Source organism: Corylus avellana, chromosome 1 (genome assembly GCF_965113065.1).
Source record: "Corylus avellana chromosome 1, dhCorAvel1.hap1.2, whole genome shotgun sequence".
NCBI classification, from domain to species: domain Eukaryota; kingdom Viridiplantae; phylum Streptophyta; class Magnoliopsida; order Fagales; family Betulaceae; genus Corylus; species Corylus avellana.
Genome location: NC_142490.1, coordinates 2,013,217 through 2,037,096, shown reverse-complemented (window position 1 = coordinate 2,037,096; position 23,880 = coordinate 2,013,217). Strand labels below are relative to the sequence as shown.

General features: G+C 34.9%; 3 protein-coding genes across 8 annotated transcripts; 2 read left to right on the top strand and 1 right to left on the bottom strand.

Annotated features, from left to right (window-relative positions):
- The first annotated feature begins 697 nt into the window (after nucleotides 1–697).
- On the top strand, nucleotides 698–3,826 carry PAS2 (Protein-tyrosine phosphatase-like, PTPLA). Its single transcript, XM_059583985.2, has 9 exons — nucleotides 698–869; nucleotides 994–1,105; nucleotides 1,310–1,328; nucleotides 1,428–1,516; nucleotides 1,612–1,665; nucleotides 2,202–2,272; nucleotides 2,491–2,572; nucleotides 3,439–3,535; nucleotides 3,625–3,826. The coding sequence occupies exons 1-9, from the start codon at nucleotides 799–801 to the stop codon at nucleotides 3,693–3,695; spliced, it is 666 nt and encodes a 221-aa protein (XP_059439968.1). The 5' UTR covers nucleotides 698–798; the 3' UTR covers nucleotides 3,696–3,826.
- Nucleotides 3,827–4,382: 556 nt separating this feature from the next.
- Nucleotides 4,383–11,268, bottom strand: LOC132172469 (MADS-box protein SVP). Of its 6 annotated transcripts, none has more exons than XM_059583981.2 (10): nucleotides 11,064–11,267; nucleotides 10,777–10,911; nucleotides 10,422–10,661; nucleotides 7,546–7,624; nucleotides 6,566–6,630; nucleotides 6,386–6,485; nucleotides 6,250–6,291; nucleotides 5,494–5,535; nucleotides 5,259–5,416; nucleotides 4,383–4,544 (listed from the first exon to the last, which is right to left on the bottom strand). In XM_059583981.2, exons 3-10 carry the CDS (start codon nucleotides 10,601–10,603, stop codon nucleotides 4,526–4,528), a joined length of 687 nt encoding a protein of 228 aa, XP_059439964.1. In that variant the 5' UTR covers nucleotides 10,604–10,661; nucleotides 10,777–10,911; nucleotides 11,064–11,267; the 3' UTR covers nucleotides 4,383–4,525. The 6 variants fall into 6 exon arrangements, with proteins under 6 accessions (XP_059439964.1, XP_059439966.1, XP_059439967.1 ...); XM_059583983.2 differs by having other exon boundaries at nucleotides 10,777–10,900; XM_059583984.2 differs by having other exon boundaries at nucleotides 10,777–10,857.
- Nucleotides 11,269–21,006: 9,738 nt separating this feature from the next.
- LOC132172468 (Ubiquitin carboxyl-terminal hydrolase family protein) lies at nucleotides 21,007–23,456 on the top strand. Its single transcript, XM_059583977.2, is given in 2 exon segments — nucleotides 21,007–22,960; nucleotides 22,962–23,456. Coding segments are annotated over 2 exon segments (1,311 nt in total). The 5' UTR covers nucleotides 21,007–21,790; the 3' UTR covers nucleotides 23,103–23,456.
- Nucleotides 23,457–23,880: the final 424 nt, after the last annotated feature.

The window sequence follows — 23,880 nt, the reverse complement described above, 5'->3', positions numbered from 1 at the left end:
AATGAAGAATCAAGGCACTACTCGATCAAATTCAAGAATGTGCCATCTTCGAGAGGGAAGCTGCATAATCCACCAACGGCACCACGAGATGCTCTCACACTAAACCTAGCCCTAGCTATAAAAGCCCATGGGTTAGGTTTTACAAGACACTATGATATCTCTCTACTATTTTATATTCGCTTATTCATATTTTGTGAGTATTCATTGTTATCTTATAACTTGATATCTAACTTAAGCATCGGAAGTAGAACGAACGCCATCCTTCTAAGTTGCAACCCTTCATTATTGATATTTTCGTGTTCCTTGCAAAACTTAGAAGCATAAAGCTACCTAGAGGGACAACTAGTCCAACACTCATCCTAGGACCGTAAATGAACAGTGGACAATAAATCCAAATCTTTTTGGTTTGAAGTCTTGCAAAGATATAAATGGATCTCTTACCACCCATCTAATCTTTTACTTTCCAAATTGAAAGAATGATGTCTAACTAGTAAATGGGAGTTAGAAGCACATCATTGACTTTCTTTAAGAATTCGTTGAGGGTTGGGAGTTGGAAGATGGGAAAACTTTGAAACGAAACATTACACAAGACATCTACAGACAATAAGTAGGTGAGCCACTCAACTAAACCTCTTAATTAAATTATTTTTCATGCCCATCTCTCTCTATCTCCATATATATATAAAGTACCTTGTATTTCCTAATAATTGTGCAATCAAACCTATATCTCTAGGCTTAGGAGCCTAACCTCTCTTTGTATCTCTCTCTCTCTCTAAGCCTCTCTTTATTCTTCCGCCAATGGCAGGATTTTTGTCCCTGGCCAGACGCTTATACCTCACTCTCTACAACTGGACCGTTTTCGCCGGATGGTAACGCCCAAATTTCCCCCAGATCTCGCTCTCTCGCACTCTCCGTTTGGACCAATTCTTTGCATTCATTCGCATATGGGTAATGAATTTAGTTCTGTCATCTGTGCTCCTTTGTTGGTTTCAGGATTCAAGTTTTGTATCTGGCTGTGAAGACACTGAGGGAGTCAGGCCATGAGCAGGTCTACAATGCGGTCGAACGGCCGCTTTTGCTCGCTCAAACCGCCGCTGTCTTGGAGGTATTACTACCACCCCGCCACTTGTGGAAGTAATTGCTTTCTCGAGAAGAGAAATTCAGCCGCAGATATGCATTTTCAACATCTTTTACAGACATTTTGTTTCCCCAAATTAGATCGAGTCTCGGATTCATCGGTTCTAATTTGTACTAGTTCAAGTATCTTAACTTTATTATCCTAATATTTCTTTATTTTGTTCTTTAACAGATTGTTCATGGTCTAGTGGGTGAGTGATATTTTTTGTTCTTCATAACCAAGTTTTATTGTAAACCAAAATTACTACTTTCTGTTTCTTTATTGAACTTATTTTGAAACAAAAAAAAAGGTCTGGTGAGATCTCCAATATCAGCAACACTGCCGCAGATAGGTTCAAGATTGTATTTGACATGGGGCATCTTGTGGAGTTTCCCCCAGGTTTCAACGATTTCTATTATTATTATTGTTGTTGGTATTAGTATTAGTATTCTCTTAAAATCCATACGTGACAGAATGAAGCTTATGATTGGCAGATTCAGACTCACATACTTGTGAGCTCCCTGGTGATCAGCTGGTGCATCACGGAGGCAAGTGTTACATGATGTTCAGTTTTTCTTGCTATTTACATAGACTGCATTTTCGGTTTCTATTTTGTTCTGTTTTTATTTGCGTGTCAAACTGTTGCATTGCTAGTAACGTGGTACAAACTGCATGACCACCACCTATATGACGAAATTACTGAACCTAGAGCCCTCTAATTGCGTATTTCTGAATTTGGATCTGTTTTTTTTTTTTTTTTTTTTTTTTTTGAGGAAGTATCATGTTAAACTGAAGGAGAAGAAACTACAGTGATTTACTTTGGAAGAAACTGTGGATCCTTTCTTAAGATTTTTATTTTTTATGGCTAGGTGAATGTGAGATGCCAACCCTTTTGTATGTCTTGGTACACTTTATAGACAGAAATCAAAGAGAGAAGAACAAGAAATTTTGTTGTGGGTTAATTCCCAACTTTTGTTGATAGTTGATACATGCTTAATCGTGTTGATTTGCCTTTATTGAAAAATATAGTTTGGAAATGGATATCAGAAATCATTTTTTGGGTCAATTTATTTTGTTACTGTAGATTATTCGATATTCTTTCTTTGGGATGAAGGAGGCGCTTGGTTTTGCACCTTCATGGCTCTCGTGGCTCAGGTATAGACAATTGGATTTGTGCCCATTGGATGGAAATAATTATTTATTTATTTATTATTTTATAAGTAAAGCAAATTCATTAAAATTGCAAAGGGCATAACGGTGTAACCCAAGTACACAAGATATATATAAGAAAAAAAGACTCTGGAAGATAAAGAACAAGTAGTGGAGAGATAATTATGGGTTTATTTCATTAACATTTTACGTGTGGCATGCAGGTATAGCACCTTTTTGTTGTTGTATCCAACTGGCATTGCCAGTGAAGTCGGTCTAATATATGTTGCCCTGCCATTCATCAAGGTAACAATTGTAATGACTTAGAAAACTGAGACTTTGTTTGCTAATACGTATATTTTGGCGGAACTATATATACCTCTTAAACTGAATCACCTCTACACCAAACAAGTTGGCTTGTTAATGTTTAGAGTAATATTACTCTTCACACTCATTTTATCACACAAACTTACATGATTTGTTTTATACTAGAATGAAGTTGTCTTAGTGGAGCGTTGTTGTTGCATATCTCGAGTAAATGCCACAAAGTGCAGAAACGGTGGTTTAGGAGTGTGACAGACTACTTCATTGAAATTAATTAGCTTATTGAAATATTGTTTGCCCAACACTTTCCTTGCATCATTATTTTTGTGAAGCCAGGAAGTTTCTCTTAATGGTAAAGTTGCCACAACTGTTGGTTGTGTATGTAGAACATTTTACATCTTTCTCTTCTTATGGCCCTATGTTCAGGTCATTTATGAGAGAGAGAGAGAGAGAGAGAGAGAGAATTTTTTTTTTTTTTTTTAAAAAAAAAAAAGCAATCTCGTAGCCTGTTAGATATGCACTTTACAGTCCCATTTAGGTTATGACACAATTTGATGGATTTATTTCACAATCTCTTGATAAGCATTGAACTGGTTGAAATGCGCTTTATTTAACCTCTCTGTCATCCATTTTCAAAGGTGGGCTGGGGAAGCCAAGTTTGGTGACTGTTCAATGCTCATCTTGTGCTCTCTACTCACAACGCATTGAAATGCAATTTGTTTATTATCTTTTTTTTTTCTTTCGCCCCATGCTTTGAAAAAACATTTCATTTCAACAAATATCTTGCAGCTTCCATGAAACTATTTGTTAAAAATGTGCTCACTGAACGAATTGTGGTCTCCTTGCAGGCATCTGAAAAGTATTGTATAAGGATGCCAAACAAATGGAACTTCTCTTTTGATTACTTCTATGGCGCGATTCTTGCCATCGGAATCTATGTCCCAGGCATGGACTCAGCATTCTTCTTTGATAGATAATAGCTACTTCTTTTTTGTTTGCAGGCTGTAATTGATGAATGTCATAATGTGTTGTAGGTGGCCCTCACTTGTACTCTTACATGCTTCGGCAGAGGAAGAAAGTTCTCTCAAAGTCCAAGAAGGAGTAGAATGGCAGCCACATTATTTTTGGTGTTCTCAATTGTTTATCGGAACTTTGTGGGTCTGAAATGTATATCTATTTTTAAAAAATGGTTATTCGGAGCATTATCAAATTAAGACATGAAAGAAAATTGCCTAATTTTGATTCTTAATTTGGTTAATTCTCAATTATGTGCTTTTAATTGCGTTTTATTACTTCTTTCATGTGGTCTAACAAAAAATAAATTTTTTTGAGAAAAAGAGAGGGAATCTTGTCACGTAAGTAAGAAAAAAAGAACCAACAAAAAATAAAATAAAGGGGAGGCCGGATCCATTAAGGTGGTCAACAATTCCCACGAGTATTGTTGTATCAAAAGTGGTCAGTGGTCAGGACACCCATTAACTTCTTTTTATGACTATCCCCTAAGCCACTGAGGGGGGAGCGCCAACCGCCCTAAGTGGTACGACTTATTATTGTTTTCACGTGGCAAAATCCAAACCTTTCATTTTAGATCTTTAGAACTGCAATATACCACACTCAGTTCAAAATAGCTACTAAGCGAATGTTACAAAGATTTTTTTTCAATTTGAAAAATGTCTGAAGAAATGGTAGGAAAGTCATGGATCCAAAATATGTTCCAACCCATTCATCACAGTAGGCCCGAATCCCCCTGTTTCAGCTATAGTGGCCCCTTTGATTTCATATACGCAGCAGAAACACCAAAGTTCTCATTTACCTTTTACTAATAAGGGTACTTAAAGTTCAAGTACCTCTAAACCCAGCATGGGTTGGATTCGTATTCAACTAATACAAGTCAAATTGACCCAAGCTATATATAGATATCAGAGTCCTTCCCATTCAGCCTGAGTAGGGTAGCCTGCAACAATTTAGTGAAAGATAGTCATCAAATGTGGAGAAGGAAGATATTTATAGGGAGCATGCTGAAAGCATTTTCAAAGTAAAAAAGACTTCCATCTTTATGGGAGTGGTCCTAGCAGATACCAACTAAAGTTGCAGTGAAAGCGCATTTGAATAAAAGTAAACACTACTCTTTGTGAAGGAAAGGTGCCTATGGGCTCTGCTCATTACAGGACAGTGGGTTTACTATAGAGATATTAGATTTTTGTAAAATCCTAGAAGTTATGCATATCACAGATTCACAAGTCACAAGTTACAAGTTACAAGTGACAAGTGTCACCATAAATCCCAGATTCACAACCAAGTTCTGGCACCACCTGTAATTTTCCCTTGAAGAAAGTGTTTTCCTGCTCTTTAGGAAATCTAACTTCCCATGTGTTTCCACCGGACTAATCATCATTACACTCGGTTTCACATTTTTTATTTTTTATTTTGAAGTCACAACCGATTACATGTGTATGATTAAATTAAGAGAAGAATGTATGGTGCAACTTTTCGGTATAAAGTATGATCAAATAATTGTCTCCAAAGCTTTTTCCATACATTAACTACTTATCGAAAAGTATAGCCAGGGGCCCAGGCTAGTCTTTATATAAGTTGTGCAATGAGTCCAAATGGATAGGGTGCCTGAAAGCTTAGTTGCAGCAAATTGAAAATAATGAGCTAAACTCACCCCAACTTGAGGGACGTATCTGAGCTCTCATAGTCATGAGGAGGGGCACCAGTGGAGTTGCAGACGTTAGTGACAGACTCTGATGACTGGCCTTCCTCAGTAATCACATTCTCTGAATCACCACCAACTTGCCTTCGGCCATTAGATATCTCTGCCACCTTCAGTCGAACATTAATTTCTATTAGCAAGCATAGAATCACAGAGAGAGAGAGAGAGAGAGAGAGAGAGATCATACCTGTTGTCGTAATCGCTCATTCTCTTCCATCAACTGCATCCCCTGTATGATCATGAATTCAAATTTACGGTAACAATGCGTGACAAGAAAGGTGAATGAATAAAGAAGTAACAATAATTATCAACATTTTAAATTCATTTCCAACAAAAGGTAAGTTTGTATTCTTGTCTTTTCTTTTGTATTCTTGTCTTTTCTTTTGTTTTCTCCTTCAGTGAGATTTGGGTGTATTGGGGTTATAGATTCTTGGTGATTTTTTCTCTCCATCTTTGATAGTAAATTTCTTTACGATCACTTCCGCCTGTGCACATACCTCACATTGAGGAAACCACAAAAATCTTGATGCTATTGTGTGTGATTGTCTTGTCTTATTCACCGTAATTGTGGTATTTTGCACTACACTTATGAATTTTGTCAAAATCCTACTGGAATTGCTCATTGCTCATATATATACACGAGACACATGTCAAACCCGAATTACAAGGTCTGCAACTTAGTTACATTTCAAATCAAGAGTACTATAGTCTGTAGCTCACTCAAGCTCTAAAGTCTTGAGCTCAAAGTACAATAACTATTCAGATCCACAAAACATTGCAAACTATTATACATGCATACAACTCAAATATCTATGCTTTATGAATATATTATCTCACACCATCTAATATATCTCTTCTTACACTACATTTTTCTAAATGGAGAAAATGTGCAAGAAAGTTTTTCATCAATGAGCAACAGTATAGGGGAAATTTAGTTTCTAACCTTTCTTTGAAGGTCACTTATCTCTATCATAATCTTCTCACCCTGAAATGCATAGAATTCTATTAGATACCAAAATAGAAGCTAGAGTCAAGCCCATAATTGTACCAACAAGTGACTAATAGAAATAAAAACAGACCTTTTTCTCTATCACACGGCTTAACCCAGCTTCAAGTGACCTCTCTAGCTGCTGCAGTTCTTCTATATTTAGTCCTTGGAGCTCCTCTCCTCTCATTTGCCTATTTTATGAGGAATATAATGTCACAATATGCATGCATAAAACCTCCAAGCTCACATTTTGTTTTTAAAAAATTTATACCTTAATTGATGGCTTTTCTCTGCAATTTCCTTGCTCAATCTGGAGTAGTTGCTGTTCTCCACAAGCTGCAATACACATTTAATTATTCTTTTAGAACATAAACCTTAAAAAGAAAAAGATCATACAATGGTCAAAATTGTAAATCAAATGTTTCCGTTAAGAGTTTGAATAATATAATTATTCTGTCTTGTAAAAGTTTAAAGATCATAAAAGAATTCAAAGAGCAATTGGTAGCAACATTCAGAAACTGAGAGTACTTGGGGAACTATAAACATGAGTTTGAATGAGTACCTCTCCATCTATAACCAAGATAATAAAGGAAAAATAATTTTTTGGCCAAGCTTATTTTCAGAATTTTGGAATGTGATAGAATATAGAACTTTTCCATATTGTATTATCTTTCTTGTATTCACTACACCTACCCAATTTTCTTTATAAATAGGCTCAATTGCAACACCAACGTTAATTCATTAAAGTCAATAAGAGTAATAATGTAGCCCTACAGGCATTTATCAGTGATGGACGTAGCCGTCACATAGGCCTTTAAGACCAAACCACCCCAAAATCTCTAGTCTCCTTTTTATCTCTTGCTTCCACTATTTTCTCCCATTTTATATAATTGCAAATTTCTACAGAAAGGAAATCACTGCTTATCGTCGTCAGTTGGGAGAGGGGGGAGGAGCGGAGACATTATAACATTAAATTTAGAAACACAAACAAAATATAGGCAGTTTTTCAAATAGATATAGGGCTTTAAATACCAAGATCAAAAGTCATCAGATACATAGGATCTTATGCAGCTAGGAGTAGATAAAACTTATCGACCAAGTACTTCAAAACACCGTTAACATCATTTTTTTAGCGCATTCTGTGCTTCAAGTGTTTTATCATAATGAAAAAAATAAATGCACAAATGAATATAATAAAAAAAATTAAAAAAAATTAACAAAAAAAAAAAAAAAAAAAAAAAGCATACTGACCTGCAACTCAAGAGATGGCTGATCAAGTTTCTCAAGGTTCTTGGAGTGCAACTTATGTCTTTCTACTATTTCCTTCATACTTCAAAACACCAAAGTATTACAAAGTCACTTGTGAGAACATATATACTCGATTCCAAAGAAGATATTTATGTCCATTCATTGAAATATTGAATACGTTAAAAGCAAATGCAATCTTCAAGTAAAATATAGCTTGGATTGAAAGTTCAAGTAGCCATAACATGGAGAAAGGACTGGGGTCTGGACGGGAATTTACTGAAGGGGGGGAAACATCTTGTAGCAAATAAATGAAAATTTGCTTATTTGGAAGCTTCGCTTAATTAATTGATCATATGATGGAGTCAAATATATTTACCCCAAAAAAGGGAAGATTCTAAGATTTTTTTTTTAAAAAAAAATAAAAAATAAAAAATAAAAATAAAAAGATAGAAGAAAGAAAACTGATTAGAATAAGAAAATTTTCTTCAAGCACTAATACAATCTACCAATGAATGTCTATCTTCGATCTCCCATTTTCAGAAGAGACAAGTATACCTGAGCATATGAGAAAATATTGGTAGATATTAATCATATTATAAAGCATGTCTTGCTGTACACGAAAGCTACTAATGTCTCACTAAACTAATATTGTTTGAAATGTGTACGCTAAAACTAGTCATTAACTTAGTCTATTTCAAGAAATTAAAATAAAAACAGAAAGAAACCAGAACTATATTTCATTGTTCGGCAATATGACACATTTTTTATTTTCTTTTTTCTTTCTTGTACTTTCTCACCATCTAGTGAGCGAGCCTTTAAGATATATATATATATATATATATATATATATATATATATATATATATATATTTCATGCGTCATTCTATATCATATATTGGTTTAAAAGTAAGCATCACTTACATTTGTTAAAAAGGGCCACTGAAATATCCATACAATCCTACTACTTTTATCCAAATATTCCCCCAGATATCCAGAATCAGTCATAATATACTTTTCATATCAAGGATGTGATATCCCTCAACAAAAGCAACAAGAACCATAGTAGACGCATCTAATTTTTGTAAGCCAAAGATTCAATATACAGATGTTCTGAAACAACAGGGTCGTTGCTAGCAAATATTGTACTTCTGAGAAATGTGAAATAACTAATCATTCCAGTCTTCACTTGTCTACCTGCTAGCACTATGATGAGATGCTCAACTGCAATTAGTTCAGTATATTAGAACATTGTCTTGGCTCCACTTTGGTCCTATTTGGACCACATAATATGTAAAAGAAAAAAAGGAAAGAACAATGATAAATACACACAACCACATTCTTAATTAACATTATTATCATAATAATTATTTTTTTTTTGATAAGTATTATCATAATAATTATGAATGTATTCAAGACTTGCAGCCGCTATAACCACTGAAATATAAGCTGCTTAGCCTGCTTTAGCATTTACGATTAAACTTCTGCAACCAACATTTTGTTTACTGGTATTACCGCAATCCACAAGTCTAGAGTCCACTCGCATGGCTACGGACAAGGACAATGACAAAGAAAACTGTCACCTCCCATTTCTCATGCCATTTGAGGCCCCTTTTAATTTCTGAATTTGATTTTTATGTTCTTCCAATGTAGCTGTTGGCAAATGTATTTGGCTGGAGTTTATTGGAAAGATGGTTTCCTTATTCCTATAAGAATCTTTAATTAGTCATGTGGTTCAACTCATTTTCATTATCTCTCTTTATGGCAAAACAACATTGCTTCTATTGCTCTCATATGCCTTGCTTCTCCTCCCTCCTCCTGCTTCTGTTGTTTTCATAGTCCTCGTCTTTCTAGTTTTACCGAAACATTTTAACGTGTTTTCTTCTTTTTCTCTTTTATTGGGATTGGTTATATACTTCATGTGTATTTGGTTGCGCCCCCTTCCCCTTCGCTTTTAAAGTTTGATTTACATAAAATAAAAATAAATAAATAAATAATGACTACACCCTTCTTAAAAAAGTAAGGAAACAATAACAATCTAAAGCAAAACATTAATGACAAACACATTACTCTAAACCTATCTCATGAAACAAAAAGCACAAATATACACGTTAATAAAGTGATGCTCTTAATTTATACTAAATATTTCATGAAAGCCTTAAAAACATTTCTTAAAAATACTACAAATTAAGTTATTTACAAACAGTTCATAATTAAGCAAAAAATCTGACTTATCAATTTCTCTTAATTATTTCACCGTTTGTAAATAACTGCACAGTTTTCTTTTTTATAATTAACATGAATTTCATGAAATCCTGGCAACATTCCCACATAAGTCGCAGCTTAATTAAACTGTTTCAAGAAAACAGTACGATCGATGCAAAAGCAAAACATAAATCAACCTAAACAGACAAGATGTATATTCAAGCTCCCCACCAGCCTGACATACATACATACGGGCCACTCAGCTCTGCCGCAAAACACAACAGTTTCGAGCCTATCGATCCAACCAAACAGTATCATAACGAGATCCGATGGTGTGGGTGACAGAATCCAATTCCCACCCATTCATCTCGAACCACGACACGCCGTTTCGAACTCCAAGCAACTTGCAGACCATTTACCACACCAATAATTTAATATTATCCTTTATATATATAAGTAAAAACCTAACAGCTAGCTTTATTACTTCCATTGACGTGGGTCTTCTTAGCTCTCAATCTTTCAATGATTTTAGCAAGAAGCCGTTTAAAAGATACCATCCTTGTTCGAGATCAAAGTGTGAAACTTGGTCGGCAAGGAAGCCATCAATTTACAGTGAAAATATAATCACAAGGGTGCGTATAAAGAGTCAAGAGAGGGAGAGAGAGAGAGAGAGAGACCTTGAGCTGGAGTACTCGAAGAGCTTTCCAGTAGAAGAAAAGATGATAACAGCAACATCAGCATCGCAAAGCACAGAAAGCTCCTCAGCTTTCTTAAAAAGACCTCTTCGGCGCTTGGAGAAAGTGACTTGCCTAGCCGTGGCGTTGTCAATCTTCTTGATCTGAATCTTCTCCCTCGCCATGCTCGATTTTCTTACCCTATATCAAGAAGGAAGTAAGAATCTTCTACTTTTGAACCTCCTACCCAAAAAAAAAGAAAAAAGAAAGAAGAAAGAAAGAAAAAGTAAGAATCTTGTTGTTTATATATAGTTTGTGAAGGCAGGGAATAAACCAGGATGTAATCAACAAAACCCACCACAAAAAAAGGCCAAAGGTAGTTGCTATATATGGAGCTTGTGTGAGGCAAAAGCAAAGGCTTAAGAGAGAGACAGGTCCACTGCGAAAAATGGCGGCATTTTGCCAAATTTAGCTAAGAATCTCTGCAGAAACCCTAGTTAGAGAAAAAAGAGAAAGAGACCCATCTCTGATCCAGGTGGGGGGTGCTACAAATTTCCAACCAATTACAGAGCGTGGAACTGGAACGTACAGAAGAAGATGGAGTAGTTGATTGGTTGTGTGGAAATTTTAGGCCAAGAATTTTACCTGTTTGGGTTGGTGTTGGTTTCGGTGCTGTTCGGTTTGGAAGAGTTCTTCTAAGCTGTGAAAAGTCACTAATGAATGAGAGAGAGAGAGAGAGAGAGAGAGACAGAGAGAGGGGGAATGTATGATAATAATATGTGAAAAATGAAAGAGCCTTTTTCTGGTGAAGCACGTCTTTGGTCTTTTTCAATTCCTTGGCTTTTCTTTGCTGTAAAAGGTTAAGAAGGAATTTGCATAGAAATGATGGAAGAGAAGGGCGGGACTGCTATTTGCATTTTTTGAGGGCCTTCTCTAACACTTTTTAATATTTTGAATGGGTAATTCTGTAAATTACATTTGTATCCTACTGCTTGGATAAAAGTTCCAATTAAGCCATTGTTTTAAAATAATAATAATAATTAATTAGTTGAGATTGTTACTTCACCCGAGCAACACTAGTTATTTTAACTACCCAAAACACTTAAAACAAAAAAAAAAAAAAAGAAGCTACTGCATTATGAATACAAACTTTAACAAATTATTTATTTCACTCTATTTTCATCGAACGTTATTTTTATTGTTTTTAACCTACTTTTTTTGTTTCCCTCTCTCTTGTCCCCATAATTCTCTACCGTGCTCATGTTAATTGCGACCCTCACCATCATTGTTGGTATCGCCAACCTCTTCCTTTTTTTCAATTGATCTTAATGGACCAATCTCTTGGCCCGGGCTTGAACACCACACCCCCATCGGGCCGAAGCATGGTTTGCCTACACTCACTGGTGGAGCCGACTTGTCTTCTTTTGCAGGTAGGCTTATTGTTGTCACCTCTAGCCTTACTTTGGGTGAGCGTGGAGGCAGTGTCACGACACTTGTTCTAGAGGCCTATAACGATGGCTTAGCACATGACAACACGTGGTTTTGAGTGCCGTATGTCAACTTGATGTTGAGTTGGGCCTCGCTGATCTACTTGCCAATGAATGAGAGAGCTGGGAAGGTGGCGAGCAAAGAGGTTAGCGAGATGGGTTTCCCCATTGGGGTTTTGAGCGAATTGCGTATGAAGATTGAAGAAGAGAGATTGGGGGTTTGGCTTGAAGAGACGAGGAAGCCTAAGGAGGAGGAGAAGAATGAGAGAGAGGGAGAGATAGAAAAGGGCGGTAAAATAAATTTAAAAAGCTTTTAAAGTGTTACTGTAAAAGTTTTTACTATAGCACAATTTTATTTTAAAGTATCTGCTAGATAGGAAAAAGGGTTCATAATAACTATATTTAACTATTATGAACCTTTTAACTACTTTGTTGGAGTAGCTCTTAGATCATTATTGCAACAACTTTTTACCTTTTTCTTAAAATATAAAAGTGTTAGTTGTGCTTGCAATTTACTCATAACTATTATGCAATGTACTACAGTTATATTAGTTAGAAAAAAAAGTATTCAGTCACTTTTATGCGTGGTTAACTACCCTATTAAGGGCAATGAAGTGGTCAGTTCTCCACTAAAATTGTGACCACCTCCAACTACGAAGATTTGATGGTCGCAACCTTTTTTATTTTTTATTTTTTTGTTGGGGTGTGTATGTATATATAGCAGGCAACTTAACACTACCATATCAATATGCATAAAGGATAGTACATAAACGTTACAAGCCGGTAGGATTACTCTCTAAAATATGAGTCATTTTTAAGAAAAAATATTAAGAATATTCTGCCGTACATTCCTCATTTGTTTACAAAAAAAAAAAAAAAGGGGGGATTTCATTATTGTTGAAGCATTTTTTGGATCTAACAGTTTTCGTTTGTTGTGATTTTTACGTTCTTCAAGGTGTCTCTAACCAGCGATCTTCGGGTTCCTACAAAATAATAAGAGCGTTAAAGAGGTCTATGGGGCTTCGAGGCCCCGTAGACCCTCCAATACTTAAGTTAGCAATCGTATATGGGGTCAAAATGTAATCAGAGCTAGCAATGTATTAAAAAATAATGATTGATCATTTACCTCTCTGTAACTGCTTCTTTAATCTTCTATCTTCAGATGATTAAAGAATCATTTAAAAATAATTGGGAAATAATGTGAGGTAGTTGAGATAATATAGAACCTTATGAGATAATTAAAGATTGTTGAGAGATAGTGGGACTCCTAGTGGATTTTATTCCCAACAATTATGCTTTTGGTGTGGTCCAAATTATAAAATATTAAAAGTTAATTAAAGCTCTAACAAAATGTGATTAGAACATGAAACACGCGTAAATTATTTATTCAACAATACGTGGGACCACTCCAAAAGACTTATAGCTAGGCCTAGGGCAACATAATTGTGCTGCATAAAATATTTGTTGAAATGTTATAAAATCAGATATATTTGGTAACATGCTTTCTTTAATTAATGTACGTGGATACTCTCAAAATCATATACAGAGAAAAGATGTGTGATGCAAGCACAACTTAAACTTAACTTTGATATAACTTTTAAATCAAATTTCTTTTTCTAGTTTAAAGCTCTCTCTCTATCACAAGACAATTTATTTATTTATTATTATTTTTTTTTAACTTAAGAAAAAAGTTGAGCCAAAGTTGAGTTTAAGTTGTGTCTTTATTATTTTTCATGAGAAAATAATCTTTCTCACTAAAAATTGGAAAATTTTGAACCTCATATCAAATAGTTGAAGTATTTATAAACTTTTAATATTTAGGCACTACATAACTATCAGAGTTTTTTTTTAAAAAAAAATTAACTATGCTTACAATTTTAAAATCTCCAAGTATACTAATAAAATATAATAGATACTTTTAAATTTTTTAGTTTTACTTTTTCTGTTCATAAAACATAATGATAAATCCCAACCGGCCCAAACATTCTTCTCCATTATAATCAAAATGTAATAAATGAGTAAATAACAATAAAAAAAGTGTAATAAATAAGACCGTAGAGGGGTCGGTGATTAGAATGAGGATCCTCTTCGTTTCAAATTAACAGGATAATATTCTGTTAGTTATATTATAGGAGTATTTTTTATCATTAAAAAGTGAAAAGACAAAAATACTCATCTACTATAACTAACTGAATATTATCAAATTCATTTGAAATTGAGAGATCTAGTTCATGGTGAGGGACAATAAAGATCATAATATCTTACAATTTTAATGAAATCATAGATTTTAAATTATGTGAATTTCATGTCATTATGTTATTGGGAGAGTTTGAATTAGGTAATACCTTAAGGAATAGGATTCACTCTATTTGTTCTCAAGGAATAGTTCAATCCATTAAGAACCTCGCCTCATAAAGCATAAGTCTTTAGTTTGAATTTAATTCTCCCTCTTGTATAGACATGTAAAAAAAAAACATTATATTTTTCAAGTAAATAAAGAAACCGTTTTATGATAACAAATTTATTTTGTTATATTTAACATATTCAAGATGTCACCTTATAAATATGTTGTCACCTTATTTAAAAATTTTATATTAGGTAACATCTTGTACACAATTACATTTAACAAAATAAAATCTTAATTAATTATGAAATGACTTTTATCATTTTTCTTGAAAATAAAAAAGAATAATCTTTAAGGGATATTTCAATTAGTTGGAAATCACACCTCATAAACCTAAAATTATTAGTTCGATTATCATTCTCCTTCTTCCACTTGTGCCTATACGTAAAAAAAGAAAAAGAGAATCTAGTCCATACCTATATCCATTCACTCCTAACCAATGCCTAGGCCTGGGTATCGGTCAAAACGGTCCGGTTAAGGACCTTATCGGTTATGAACCGATAATTTTCGGTTAAACGGTTTATTAACCGATACCGAACCAATAAGAATTTTAACCGATAATTTCGGTTAAAACGGTACACGGTTAATCGGTCCGGTTAAACCGGTACCGGTTAACCGATTTAACCGAGAGCTTTATATTGATTTATTTTGTTGGGCCAAAAACCAAAAATGTGTTTTTTTGACTTTTGAGAGCCCAAATACTTTTTGTTGGGCTAAAATAATTTATTAAAAATGAGTTGTTTTAGGGATCAAATACTTTTTGTTGGGACCCAAATATTTGTTTTTTTGGGCTAAAAATTGAAACTTTTTTATATTGATCCACTTCAACCCTTTTTTTTTTTTTTTTAATATTATAAAATACATTTTTTCAAAGCAAATGGACTAATTAACATAATGAATGCTAATTAGACTAGCAAAACTAGTTAATGAAAAATGCTTTTACCAAAGGCAAAGAAATCTCATCAAATGCCATCACTTAAAAAAAAAACATCAAACTTACCCAAACTCAAATTAAAATAAAATTCATTAATGAATAATAAACAAAGTATTAACTAATTAAAGTCACTTAGCAAAAGGAAAATAAGTCATGGGCAACACCATTACACAAATTCGGAAACCTGTGTCACTTGTGGGAATTTGGAAACCTCTCTAAAAGACTAAACGGCGCCATTTTGGGACTAGGACTTAAAAAAAAAAAAAAAAAATTCCGGTTTCTTATCGGTTAACCGGTTAACCGATAAGAACCGCTTAACCGGACCGGACCGGACCGGACCGAATTCCGGTTTACTTTTTTTAACCGATAAGGATATCGGCATATCGGCTACGGTTTATATCGGTTCGGTCGAAGCCGGTAGACGGCCGGTTAAACGGTAACGGTTAATTTGCCCACCCCTACCAATGCCCCCCAATAAATAAGGTGTTATTAGGATTATTCTTAACCTTGTTCTGTTTAGTCTTTATCGCTTAAAAAATAAAAATAATAACCAAGAACATTATTTCAAACTATATGGCCACTAGGACAAATAAGAGAAAATTAAGGTGCGCCGTTGGGAAAATTGAAAGAAGTTCAAGCCTTTCTCTTCAAAATGTTATGGGGAAGATCTCAGTCCGTACAGATACAGGCTACAGTCTTACCCCTGCCGCTGTTGCACTGCAAAACAGCCAGAATTGTGTCCCTGCAAGCCGTCCTGTTACATCACCATTCCCGTTATCTCAATTTATCGCCATTTTATCATATCGTTCAGAAATCCACACGTATTTTGGAGATAATTGAATAACTGAGTTTTCAACTTTTCAGCTTAGCTTCACCGGGAAGTGAGCCGAGGAATGATGAAAGTTTTATTAGCTTCAACTTTTACTCCTACCTTTGATCCTGAATAAATATAATATTCAGGATCAAAGGTAGGAGTAAAAGTTTAAAACCACTAATCGTTTTAATCCCTAATTACTAATCGCTAAGGGTTTTTGAAAACAGTGAATCACCTTTTTAAAATGAAAAATGCTAAAAGTATAATTATTTTGTTCAATTTTAAGCCAATTTTTACCTTTTATTTTTTAATTTAAAAAATAACAAAATTAAAAATTAAAAAAATTTATGAAGCAATAATTTTTATTTTGGTCATTCTTTTATTTGGCTTTTTGTTTTTAAATAAAAGTTGTATTTTTCTTCATAACAATGACCATTTTTTAAAAAAAGTTGGTCATTATTATGAATAAAAATACAATTTTTATTTTTTTAAAAAATAACAAATAAAAGAATGACCAAAATAAAAATTATTGATTCTGAAACTTTTTTAATTTTTTAAAATTAAAAAATAAGAAAAAAAGTTAGATCCAGGCTGTATCATTCCTCTTTTAAAATATAATATATATTTATATTATATATATAAATATTATGTGGTACATAACAATAAGGTATTGTAGTATAGCGGTAAGTATTCCCTTTTGTGATATGGGTGACTAGGGTTTGATCCTTGCCCATTATACTCTTTTTTTTTTGCGCATAGAATTTGGGAAAGCAACCGCCACCCCTACTGCCCACCTCCTTTCTTCCTTCTTTTTCCCCTCTCTTGCCGACGCTACCCACTCTCCTTTTCTTCTCCTTCTTCTGTCTTCTTCTCTTTCTCTATTTAATCCCCTTTACAGAGACAGAAACAGAGTGAGAAAGAGGGGGAAATTTCAAGAGATTGAGGCAGAGGGTGAGTGATTGACGAGAGGGAGGGTTGGGTGAGACAGAGAGGGGTAAGAGCGCATAGAATCTTTGCATAATCTACACTCTATTCCCCACGTGATTTTTAAAAGAGAAGATTGTTATGCTTCTCTTTGGAAGAAGATAACTTACGATCGTTTGGGTCTCCATTTAGCAAGAACACCTTAAAATGAAGTATGCAAATTTATAATGCAGAGTTCTTGGTGGTGGCTACGACGAGAACTGTGAGGGTTTTAAACAGAGGATTTGATTTGTTTGAGAAAATAAAACTTGTTCATTTAGGTGGAAATAATGAAAAATTTGTTTGAGCCAATAGCTCCTCTTCAGTGCAGTCTGTAGAGCATAATTCTCTATAGTTTTTCCATAAAACTAGTTGTCCAACATTGCTCAACTAAAGCAACTACTCAACATTTATTATCTATAAATAAGAGCATTCCCAATGGAATAGCCAAATATTACTTTTATAAAAAATGACTATTCAAATGTTTTAAAAACTCTTACATTGGATTAGCCAAAAGAAAATGTAAAATAGATATTTGATTGAAAGAGCTAAAAAAAAGCTAAATGTAGCAACACTTTTCAATGAAGCTATTTTATTTTTAATTATTTTTCTCATCTGTTTTCTCTTTTTCCCAAATATTTTCCTATTTTTTCTTTGCATGTTATATTTTTCCCAAATTTTTTCCCATTTTTCCTCTCACATGTTCTATTTTTCTCAAAACTTTTCTTACTTTTAATAATATTTTAATAAAATAGATAGAAATATAGCTAATCGGATGTAGAGACATTTAAAAATGGTTTAGCTAAACTAGATAAAAGTGAGTTTTGAGAAGCCATTTTACATGAAAATATGACTCATCCATTGGAAATGCTCTAAGATGGGTTAACCAGAAGAAGTAAACGCACAACTTGGTGCAAGTCCATGTGCAATCTAGTTGGCTTTTTATCCGTGTTAGTTTATTAAAGTTTAAATTTTATATAAGCAAGCTTTTTGGCCCATGTGCAATCTAGCTGGCTTTTTAGCCTAGCTTAAGTACTCGTGAGTTGACGATTGCTCAAAGAATTTTTTTTGATGAGTTTAGCTAAGCCCAATTTTTTTTTTAAAAAAAACCGATTAATTATTAACTAATTTAATTAACCGTTAACCGCTTAAAGGTCAGTGAAAGTCGTTAATAAATTTTACTAACCAACTGTTTTTTCACCCCCTTATCAAAGGCTTCACGTGTATTTATTTTTACTTATTAAGCAAATTCGTTATTGACTCAAGATGACAATAATAACCACTGTTTTCTAGTTGAAAAATTGACGATAAAAGTAATAAAATTGAGAGAGAAAAAAAAAGTACAGTTGAGAATGCTGTGGTAGTTGGACGACTAATGAAGATTGTTGTGGATTCGATTTTATTTATGCTTTTGCTTTCGCTTTTACCGAGTGATGTTGACGGGGCAAGAGTTACCGCTCCCGGGCAAGCATGTTCCTCCTTAGCAACTATTCTGACACACTGATAGCGGTGCTGTCTTTTTTTAATCCTACTTTTTACTTCTTTTGGGGTTTGGGGGACTTGTCTCTCGTAGATACGTACGAGTATCTATGATGAGTCAATTAAAATTTTTAAGCGGCAAAAAAAAAAAAAAAAAAACTTGTTAAGGGTAAGATCTCTCAATTTATAGTGAAATGGGGGAAATTTATTTAATATTCAAATTTTATTTTAATGTCATTTAAAGTTTTAAAGAAGGTTGCTTACTTGAAACATAAAAGTTTTGTTCACAATTTAGAGTGTGTTTAAAATTGCAATTTAGTAAAAATAATTTGTATTTTTAAAAGATAGTACAAAATGTAAAGCATTTGATATTGCAATTTAAAATAAGAAAAAAATATGCGATTTTTATGAGCAGTCTAGCTTGTTTAGGGGGTGCTTATTTGAAAAAGTGTAAATTTTAAACTAAAATCACGATTTCACATAACAAATATTTGATAAAAAAAAAACTTTTTAACATATTTTACCAAATGCATTTACGATTTTAAAAAATAACGATTTTCAAAAATATAATTTTTAAAATTGCACTTATTGAAACCGCAATGTCAAACAGATTCTTAGTTTTGTTCTAGAGTAATTTCTTAATAATTTTTTTTTAAAAAAGTAATGAAATTCAAGTAGATGATTGTGGTATAACTGAATGACATTATGGTAAAAATTAGTTATGAAAAATTAATGTTTGTAAAAACAAAAATTGACTTTCACTATCATTCAATATATGAAAATACAAAATACAACGGAAATGAAAATATCATATCTATAATTCAAATCAATTTCAAGAACTTTTAATTATTTTTCCATTCATTCTAACCCAATGGCCACTATTGACCACCAAAATTTTCACTCACCTCCAAGCCCCGAGACAGGCTTCGTTTGGCAACAGGGATGTCCTAGACCCTGTTCACCTTTTGACCTTTTGAGCATCAAACTTTGAACTTTTAATATTAATATTTTACACACTTTGACTATATTACCCTTATCTTTCTCTAGCCACTTTTTGAGTTTTTTTTAATTTTTTTTTTAATTTTTTTTTTAGAATGCCCAAATCACCGAAACAGGCATCCCCCTGCGCTCCATCCTTCACTTTTTGATTTTTTTTTTCCTTGAAACATGAAGATCTTTCAAAGCCAAAACAAAAACTCCAAGAAAAATGGCGTTACTTTTGAACCAGCAGAAGGTTCAAGAACAAAACGCTTTTCTTTTTTGTTTTGCTCCGTGGGTATTTTTCAACAAGCTGTCCCAAGAAATGTTCTAATCTGGCCAGCTTTTGTGTGATAGACAAGAAAAATAAACAATTTGTATATAAAGACTATTCCCAGACTCTCTCTGTATACACAAATTTTTTATTGAATTCACACACACGTACCAAAGTTACACAAACTTACAAGGAAATGAAAAACTAAAGCAACCCACATAAAAAGTTTGCATCTGCAATTTTGGAGAGAGACACAAACCACCGGTGGAGGAGAGAAAGAGAGCCTTCTTCAACACCGGTGGAGTGATAGATAGGGTTGCCGGAACCTTACGCTGGGGTGAGAGAGGGGTAAGCGACGCCGGTGTTCGGTGTCCGTTGGCTGGAGTGACAGAGAGGGTGAGCGAGGGAGGAAGAGCGGGAAAGGGAAAGGTTTTCTGAAATAAATATCCCGAGAGGGAGAGAAAAAAGAAAATAAAAAGAAAGATAAATATTAACCTGGACAAAGTGAACCTTGAGAAATAGGAAAAGGCTTTGGAAGGGAAATGGCGTGGAGGGCTTGCAGAGGGAGAAGACTTGCATGTAGGAGAAGAGTGTGCGCTGGAAAAACAAATGAATGGGTAAAAAGGTCATTTTAAAAATTGGGTTTGATGAGTCATGTGTTGGAAGGCACCATTACCGAGAGGGCACAATAACTAGGTGGGCGCATCCCGGTTGCCAAACACTTCCTGAGTTTGTAAAATTAATAAAGATGATGGTTCTAATGGTTACTTGTTAGCGATTTTGTCGATGTGCATTTTATTTGTGAGGTATTTTGTTATAAGAATAAAAATTATTTCTATGTAAAAAGTTATATTATTTTTTTGGTGTTTCAAGCGGATGCTCAGCTTTCTATTAGTAGAGGGTACAAAACACTCACTTTAATACGAGGAGTTGATTGAAGATCTTATTGTTTTGAAGGGTCATAATTATGAATTTCTATTAGATAATTAATATTTTACCATATTTAAGAATATTCGACTATTTTCTAAGTTGAATATTATCTGCCGGTTATAAAAGCTAGAGGTTCAAACCCTTCTTTATATATACTTTTACTCTTTATATATTTATTTTTTTACCTTTTTAGTTTTAGGTGTTTTTTAAAATTGAATTTAAGATATGTTTTTATTGAATTTTAATTTATTGATAATTTTTAAAATTACTTAAAAAAAATATATATGTAAAAATGAGTGTGAGAAATGTGACCGTGAGAGTGTGCAGCATTACTCCGGCTTGAAAACCAAAACCCAGTGGCTCTCTCCAGTCTCCGATCCCCTATACAGTAACTAATCCCTAAATCGAAATCCTGGACCACCACCTCCAACAAAAAGCTCTTCTTCCGCTCTTTCTCCACCTCCAGGAGCCTTAGATCACAGCCCAACCACTGATTTCTTCGCTCTTTTCCCACCTCAGTCCCCACCTCACCGGCAAAAATCCCGTGATCCCCAACCCCTTTCACTCCGAAAACGGCTTGACCAATACCTACAGCGGCACCATCGACAAGGGCTGCTCCAAAGGCGAGAAGCGGACCACTAGCCCTGTGCTTTACATTTTGCGCATTGAGAGTCTTTCTATAGCTTCTAGTTGTGTGCTGGCTAAAGTGAGTTATGGTTTAGAGCCAAAGCAATGAGCGGTTTTGGGAAACTTTCCAGTTTCCCACCTTCATTTCGCCAAACTTCAATACCAAGATTCCAAATAAACTGCATCGGACGACCCAGTGCACCGCGGCAATCCGCATGAGAAACTGGGGCACACGGGGTCATGGCTGCTAGTGCCCGACGTCCTTGCGCTGACGCCTAAAGCATCTTCTGGTCTAGACGACACGAAGCGAGTTCCCTTTTTGGGCATTTACAGCTAAGTTCACATCGCATTGTCACGTTGTATTTGAAGAAACCAATATGGGCCATGTTTTTATGTTAAAAAACCAATATGCGGCATGTGTTTGACGAAAGTCGTAGCTGGGCTAAGATACATAAGTGAACATTGGCTAATTGTGCACAAGGATGAGAACCCACATTGTCAATTTCATAATCAAACACCCTGGCCAGTCATTCATGGCTGTCCGGTCGAAAACAAGCTCTTCACACTACGTAGCATCAAGAGCTAGAGACCCTGTGTTTGAGAAACTTATGGACAAGTACAAGCATCTTGTCAAAGTCATCGCCGTTCAAGACCTCATACTCGCAAACCCAAAGAACCCATGTGTGTCCCTTGACTTCCTGTCCAGGCTCTCCCAAAGGCTTCACCTCAATCGTGGCGCCGCTGCCTTCCTCCGCAAATATCCTCACATTTTTCACATTTTCTATGACCCCACCAAGTCCCAACCCTTTTGCAAATTAACTGACGCTGCTATGGAGATTTCATGCCAAGAAGCAGAGGCTATCACTGTTTCGTTGCCAGGAGTTGTTGACCGTTTATTACGGCTTCTGTCAATGTCCACATCCAAAATTTTGCCACTTCGTGCCATTTTCAAGGTTTGGAGGGAACTTGGGCTTCCCGATGATTTTGAGGAATCGGTAATAGCTCGAAACTCTCATCTTTTTCGACTTTGTGATGCTCATGAACCCAACACTCATGTCTTGAAACTAGTTGATGCGAGTCCTAGAGATCGTTTCATGGCATCGGTTGAAAATTGGAGGGTTATGGAGTGTTGCAAGCAGGACTGCAGTGTTGAAAGGGTGGAAATGAGATATAGTTTTAAACATGGGTATCCTCCGTGTATGAAGTTGAGCAAGAATTTTAGGGCCAAGGTTAAGGAATGGCAAAGGTTGCCGTATGTGGGACCGTATGAGGAGATTTTAGAGAAGAAGAGGTCTAAGGCTGGAGTGATGGCATTGGAGAAACGGGCGGTTGCAATCGTTCATGAATTCTTGAGCCTGACGGTGGAGAAGATGGTGGAAGTGGAGAAGATCAGCCAGTTTAGGAAATGGTTTGGGATCGAGTTAAATATAAGGGATTTGTTCTTGGACCATCCGGGCATATTTTATTTGTCCACCAAGGGGAAGAGGCATACCATCTTTTTGAGAGAAGCATATGAGAGGGGATGTTTGATTGAACCAAATCCTATATATGATGCTAGAAGAAAGCTTCTTGATCTTGTTGTATTGGGAAGTCGTGATTGGTTTAATGGTGAATCGAAGCCAAGGCACAATTTTAATTGCAAGGAGGCCGATGTTGCAGGAAGAGGACACTAATAGCCAAGATAATGACTGTTGTCTGTTGAGCATCCTGGCTAAACTATTTCAACTTCTTGTGCCAGGTGGTTCATTAGTTTGCCCATCCAAATTTATAGTTCCATTATTTGCTTTGTTCTAGAAGTTATCATCTATTTGAAGGGCCTCATTTCATTACCTATTTCTGATGAGCAATTAAAGGGTGCAAATCAGTTCAATATGACCACGTTGAAGAATCATGCAGAGGTGATAACCTATCTCTCTCTATCACTTTAGATTGGCATTTATGGGCCAAAGCATGATTGTGCTGGGGAGGACCATATTATGTATCGGCGGGCCACTAAGGCCCAACTGCTAAAGAAACCTCAAAGAGACGTAAAAGATGCACATATGGCTGGCTAAGCTTATTACACCGGTGTTGTTGAACTTCAAGGTTCGACAACTTTTCTGTTTAGTTGTGGAAGGGTTTTCAAACCATAGATGTATTCAAAAGATGTGATTTTAATTTACTCTTTCAAAACCTCGACCTCGTCTTTCTCAGTTTTATCTTCCTATCATCGAAAGCTTGATGGTGCGCATTCTTTATCCAAATAAGAAAACAAGCCATTGGGAAGCATGTTACTGTGTTTTTAATGGTAAAGCACACTTGAATTTCCATATCACAAATACCTCTATTTCACTTGAATTCAGAACTAGGGGTCACCAAGAAATTCATTCTCTTATAAATAGGTAAGACCATAAGTTCAACGCCCGAAACGAATTCCCTTTTTCAGTGTATTGCCAATAAAAATAAAAAAAATGCTTGAAACAAATTAGATCAAAGTGTTAAACCCCATTTTCAATTTAATTTGCACCTAATTGGATAAAATTTTCTTTTAAAATTGGGTTGAAAGTTCCTGAAATTTAGTTTATTAAATTAA

Excerpts from the sequence above, each read along its gene's own strand:
- LOC132172469 (XM_059583979.2), bottom strand. The coding sequence starts at position 10,603 with ATGGCGAGGGAGAAGATTCAGATCAAGAAGATTGACAACGCCACGGCT. Across the intron at positions 6,631-7,545 it reads AGCCATCTCTTGAGTTGCAG|CTTGTGGAGAACAGCAACTA; the intron begins GTCAGTATGCTT and ends TGTGTATTGCAG. Across the intron at positions 5,536-6,249 it reads TAAGTGACCTTCAAAGAAAG|GGGATGCAGTTGATGGAAGA; the intron begins GTTAGAAACTAA and ends ATGATCATACAG.
- PAS2 (XM_059583985.2), top strand. The coding sequence starts at position 799 with ATGGCAGGATTTTTGTCCCTGGCCAGACGCTTATACCTCACTCTCTAC. Across the intron at positions 870-993 it reads TGGACCGTTTTCGCCGGATG|GATTCAAGTTTTGTATCTGG; the intron begins GTAACGCCCAAA and ends TGTTGGTTTCAG. Across the intron at positions 2,573-3,438 it reads TTGCCCTGCCATTCATCAAG|GCATCTGAAAAGTATTGTAT; the intron begins GTAACAATTGTA and ends GTCTCCTTGCAG.